The 6,196-nt window shown below is 32.2% G+C and overlaps 1 protein-coding gene across 1 annotated transcript; it reads left to right on the top strand.

The window, feature by feature from the left end:
• Nucleotides 1-322: 322 nt before the first annotated feature.
• LOC106883745 (growth arrest-specific protein 1) lies at nucleotides 323-4,623 on the top strand. The gene is made up of 2 exons (XM_089363651.1): nucleotides 323-528; nucleotides 1,570-4,623. Exon 2 carries the CDS (start codon nucleotides 3,690-3,692, stop codon nucleotides 4,482-4,484), a length of 795 nt encoding a protein of 264 aa, XP_089219777.1. The 5' UTR covers nucleotides 323-528; nucleotides 1,570-3,689; the 3' UTR covers nucleotides 4,485-4,623.
• Nucleotides 4,624-6,196: the final 1,573 nt, after the last annotated feature.

Below are 6,196 nucleotides of genomic sequence, written 5' to 3'. Positions count from 1 at the left end.
TTTATAGTTCTTCCATCATGACAACAAGCACGTTTTGAGGATAACAAACTGTAAAGATCATTTGTGTACAACTCCTAATCCATTTCACAGTTCTGTGATGAAGAGAGATCAACTTGTGGCCGAGCAATGATTCGAGACGATCGATGCAAAAGAAACTTGTGGTTACATTCCATCGCAGGAAGCGCACTGCCAGCACAGAAGGGATATTCTGACACAGATTTTCGTTAATGCTACGTTTAGCCTGGCATTTTTGTGTCTCGGATTAAAAAGAAAACTTACTATACTGTACTACATTATATATATATATATATATATATATATATATATATATATATATATATAGCGAGGATAGAGAAAACAAATTAGAAGACAGTGCGAGACACACTTACTAAATAGTATCCATACCAAATATTTAATAACAATACCATCAGTAAAAGAAGAAATACTATTTACCGTTTACTTTCGGGGATTGCCTACGGACTACTACTACTCCACTACCCAGACAGTAGCTGTGTTTACATGTAGAACGTAAGTACTTCTTATAACTGATAAAAAATACTTTCTAATTGACCTGACAGAGTAAACAAAACGAGTTTTTATATGTGTGTGTGTGTAAAAATCACAATGTCTTCAGCTAACTTTAGCCTATGTTAATACGATTTACATTTAATTCTTTGTAAGATGGATTTCTTTATTGGATCCGCTTTTGGTGCTTCGCATCTAAACAAATATCTCCACCACAAACTTTAGGTTAACCTCCAGTGTTTGACCCGAGCAAAAAAATGAAAAAAAAAAAATAGTGTAATAGATGTAAAACAACATATAGTAAACAAATATAAAAAATGCGCGCTGGCGAACGTGGGGGTGGGGAAGATGACTCGGAAAATTCACATTGGGAGTATTCCGAGTCTTCTCACCACTTCCCCGTTCGTCGGCGCAATTTTTTTTTTCTTATTCGTTTACTACACATTATTTTACACCTAGTACACTATTTTTTTTTCAATTTAGTACACATTATTTTACACTTATTGCACTTTATATTTTAGTGGCCGGGTGTCGAGTCGGATTACTATTGGATCATGTGAATTATCCGAGTCCGAATCCCACCTACCCCGTGTCACAAAAATTGAAAAAAAAAAGTAGTGTACTTGGTGTAAAATAATGTGTAGTAAACAAATATGAAGAAAAAAAAATTGCGCCGACGATCGGGGAAGTGGTGAGAGCCCTCGGAACACACCCGATGTGAATTTTCCGAGTCGTCTCCCCCCACTCCCGTTCGCCAGCGCGCATTTTTCTTTTTTCATATTCGTTTACTACCTGTTGTTTTACACTATTTGTTTTTTTTTTTCATTTTTTTTGCTCGGGTCAAACACTGGAGGTTGACCAAACTTTATAACAAGTTCTCGTTGTCCCTTTCTATCCTAGCATCATTTCTGCCTTTGCTACTATTTAATTTCCCCCCTTTTGACAGCAGCGCCATCAGTTTTGTTTATGAATAATGCTTTATGTTGTCTTGCATTCATTTCTATGTTGTAACAAGTTATACACAGAAGCTTGTTTTCTTTTCAGATAACCAATAGAAAAAAAATAATTGAGCAGAGGAAGGACGCCTGATATAAGAAGAGTGGATGAACAAAGCAACATGAGATTTTCGCAACTCCCTACTTCCTTAACTTCCATTTTAAAAAGAGATAAAGAAAAGATTGGTTGTATTTCCCGTTAATATCCATATTCTTAGTAAATGAAAAGTGAGACTTATTTATACACAAGTAGACACTAATTAATAATTAGCTACTCTATTACCAAGAAAATAACTGAAGAAATACAAATATATTAATGAAACTGACGCCGGAGAAATTAAACCCCTGTACTTAACAACATTGACTGCCTACCTTTTTATTTGTATCCCTATCACCTGAAATAACAATATACCGTCACTTCTTTCCACTTTCTACATCTCAAACCAAATGTTTCTCGTCTAAATTACTTCAATGTGTTATTTGTTGTCAAAGCTGGCCAAATTTCCAAAAAAGAAATTAACAATCAGAAATAAGAACCTCAAGATGTTCGCATCATTAGACCCTAACGAAAGCACTTCCTGTCTGCTTTTGTTTGGCTCCACATGTATTTTATGGTCTTAGTGGAAGGAAAGTTTCAGTCACACTAAAGGTACATTCCTTTATTTCTGGCAGTGTGTGTAAGTTTATGTGTATTATAAGTTGAATGAAATGTGATGGAAGTTTTCAGCTAACTTTTTTAAGTCAACCTTCCTTTTCTTTTACGTCTCTTTCCTAACCACTGTCATAATAAAAGTCAACTAATGATGGGATGGCTAATTATAAATAGTTCAGGTAATTAGCAAATCTCAAATAAAACTCTTATAAAGTGGATATTTATGTTATTGCTGAAGTTGTAGACAATACAACAGCTGTACCTGTTTTCGGCTGCCAGGCTGAAACTGGTGCTTACTCCGCGACATTGTGTCAATGATGTTTGTACTTAACACAACTCACCAACAACTTTTGTCCACACATGGACCACTGTTTGTTTAGGGGGACATACCTTTGCAATTCAAACCACACAATTTTATATGAAAGTCGGTCGTTGTTGGTGTAGAAACGTTAATGGCGGAATTACTTGAGGAATAAAGAAGGGAGACAGGCTGGTGTCGTATAACAACACTCCATCTGCATTTACAGCTATCTGTTATAAACTTTTACAGCTTTCTTATATATGTTCTGTATTATGTAGTGGTATTTGGTTTCATAGAGGAAAAGTAATTATACACACACACATAAAGAATTTAAACATTGTTTTCGGGCATAATTAGAAGCTTTTAACATGCCTGTAAGAAATAGTCACATTCAATTAATAGAAAAGATGTAGTATAAGAACCTGAGAAAGATAGAAAGAAAGAAGTGAAGAAAGATTAAAGAGAAAAGAAAGCGATGCGTGATTAGTGTAAAAATATAGCCAGCAGATGGAGTGTTTAATGTAATAATAGAGGCGTCTGTAACAAGTAATTGAGAGCTTGTGAGAAAAAAAGGCGGTTCACTCTATGACATATTTAAGATAGTAATTAAAATAATAAGCTGGTCTAATTCTGTTGGTTAGTCTAAGTAGACATTTAGGGAACTAGTTTATTTATCCCACTCCCTCCTCCTCCTCCCTTTTGTACTTACTTAACTAACGAGGTCGGGTGTCGAAGACATTCGTATTAGTTGAGCTCTATGGTAGGCCGGTGTTCTCAAATCGGTTAACCCGTAACATGTGAAGCTTGCACTTGCTACAGGCGAAACTTTTATCTAATGATTACATAATATGATCCCAGAGGCAATCACAGTTGCTCACCAAAGCTTTCTCTGATTTGTTGGCCTTCAAGTAATTACCATAGTTTATTAGTTAAACCAGTTGGCTTTAATAATTCCAACATTACATACTCCCTCACTTCGGCAAAGTAAATCTTCAGTATATTATTTGCCCGGACATTTTATAATTTACATCTAAATCGCACTTAACACGAGTCAAAGCGATACCTTCAGGTTAAATTTATACAAAGAAAAGAACTGGGGGGGAAAAAAAAAATCAAATTGATTGTAGTCGTGTCCTCCATCTAAGAAGGGGAAACGTTTCCCCTTGAGAAGCTCTGAGAGTGAGAGCTACTTTCCTCTCTTAAAGTCTCCCATACGATGAATGTGTGTGAAGTCTGGTTTCTAGTGTCTGTGTACTTGATAAAAGCGTACTTAATTGATGTTGTGGAGTCCGGAGAGAGCTGTGTATTAGTAAATACCAAATGCTACCGGCGAACCGGTTGTAGAATGGCCCTGCAGAATTTTTTCGACGTTTGCTCTTCAGTAATTGAAGGTGAATCGAGAGGGTGTACTGTTGGTTGCAAGCGTGCTCTCATTTCGTTGCTAACCACTGAAGACAGAGCTGGCCGTGCTTACATGAACTGTGACTGTCGGGACGACAAGAAATGCCTAGAACAAAAACGACGCGTCGAGGTGTGCAAAAGCGATGTCCTGGCAGAGTTGGACAGCGTGGACGATAACACCACTCGAGTATCTTGTACCTTAGCTAGATTTACATGTCAAGCAGACACTTCCTGCTTTGCGGCTCTTGGATTTTACACAGAGAACTGCAGACGTCTGATGATGGGTGACAAATGCACGCCAAGATGTAACAACAGCTTGAACGTGCTACATCAGCAATTCAAGGCAAGAAAGCTACAGACATGTACCTGTGATGGCACCGAGCCCTACGACTGTGAACGCATTAAAGAATTTACTGAGGAACTCTGTTATAATCGGCCTTATCATGTGAAAAAACATCGGCCACATCCACCAGACTGTGTTAATTCAGCATATAGCAGATGTGATAGTCTCTTAACTAACACTGCAGCAAACCATCGTTGGTTGTTTTGCTTTGGACAGCTACTGTTTATATTAATATTACTGCAGATAAACAGGACGAATTGGCTATAGTACACACCCAAACATCTATATGCAATTCATATTCTTTATGCATACATACAGTGAACAAAGTTACCCAACTATAGTATATATATTCTGCATATTGAACGTAGCCAATGCATTTATAGCCATATTCAATGAAGCAATGTAGGTATACCAACAAAATTTAAATATTTAATATGTATTGTGAAGATATTTTGTATTAAACCTACACAAATATACTTACATACAAGTGTATCTATCTATCTATCTATCTATATATATATATATGTGTATATATATATATATATATATATATAACATGATATATATATGTATATATATATACATAACATGAAATATATATGTATATATATATATACATAACATGATATATATATGTATATATATATATACATAACATGATATATATATGTATATATATATATACATAACATGATATATATATGTATATATATATACATAACATGATATATATATGTATATATATATACATAACATGATATATATATGTATATATATATACATAACATGATATATATATGTATATATATACATAACATGATATATATATGTATATATATGTATATAACATGATATATATATGTATATATATATATAACATGATATATATATGTATATATATATATAACATGATATATATATGTATATATATATATATAACATGATATATATGTATATATATATATATATAACATGATATATATGTATATATATATATATATAACATGATATATATATGTATATATATATATATAACATGATATATATGTATATATATATATATAACATGATATATATGTATATATATATATAACATGATATATATATATGTATATATATATATATATATAACATGATATATATATGTATATATATATATATATATATAACATGATATATATATGTATATATATATATATATAACATGATATATATATGTATATATATATATATATATAACATGATATATATATGTATATATATATATATATATAACATGATATATATATGTATATATATATATATATATATATAACATGATATGTATGTATATATATATATATATATATATATATATAACATGGTATATATGTATAACATCAAACACATATCTACTAGATCATTAGATGCATTCATTTATAACATCACTGCAAATATACTGATACAATAAGTCACTTGCATAAAAACACATTCACACACATGTACATGCTATATATTTATATAATACAAATATAATCATGCCTCCTTATATATGCATACATTCGACCTCACAATATATATTCATATGTTCACATTACAAACAAATATATTTTCAATACATCACACCTAAAAGATTCGTACTTCTCAAGTACAAAAAAAAAAAATCACATAAACAGTGACATTGTAGTAAAAAATAATTCATTGCATTTGGATTAGAAACTTGGATTTTCTATGAGGCACATGTTGCATTTGATCAGCAATGCTGTTACTTCATGTGTGTTGCTGGAGCTGCTGGAATTATAAACTGTGGATATTAATCAAAGGATGTTGTTCAGTGATGTATATTATACAGTGGAGGTTACCTAACCTACAAAACAACAGGAACATATTAATAATGTCTCATTTAACAGCTGATCTTGTTTTTTGTGTATATAAAGATGTATATATAATGTATATACAAAATGTTAGTCTATCTCTCTTTCTCTCTCTCTCTTTACATG

This window comes from Octopus bimaculoides, chromosome 15 (assembly GCF_046866305.1).
Source record: "Octopus bimaculoides isolate indiv1 chromosome 15, ASM4686630v1, whole genome shotgun sequence".
NCBI lineage: Eukaryota > Metazoa > Mollusca > Cephalopoda > Octopoda > Octopodidae > Octopus > Octopus bimaculoides.
Note: the sequence above shows the minus strand (reverse complement) of the source record. Positions and strands in the feature narration are given on the sequence as shown.

Excerpts from the sequence above, each read along its gene's own strand:
- LOC106883745 (XM_089363651.1), top strand. The coding sequence starts at position 3,690 with ATGAATGTGTGTGAAGTCTGGTTTCTAGTGTCTGTGTACTTGATAAAA.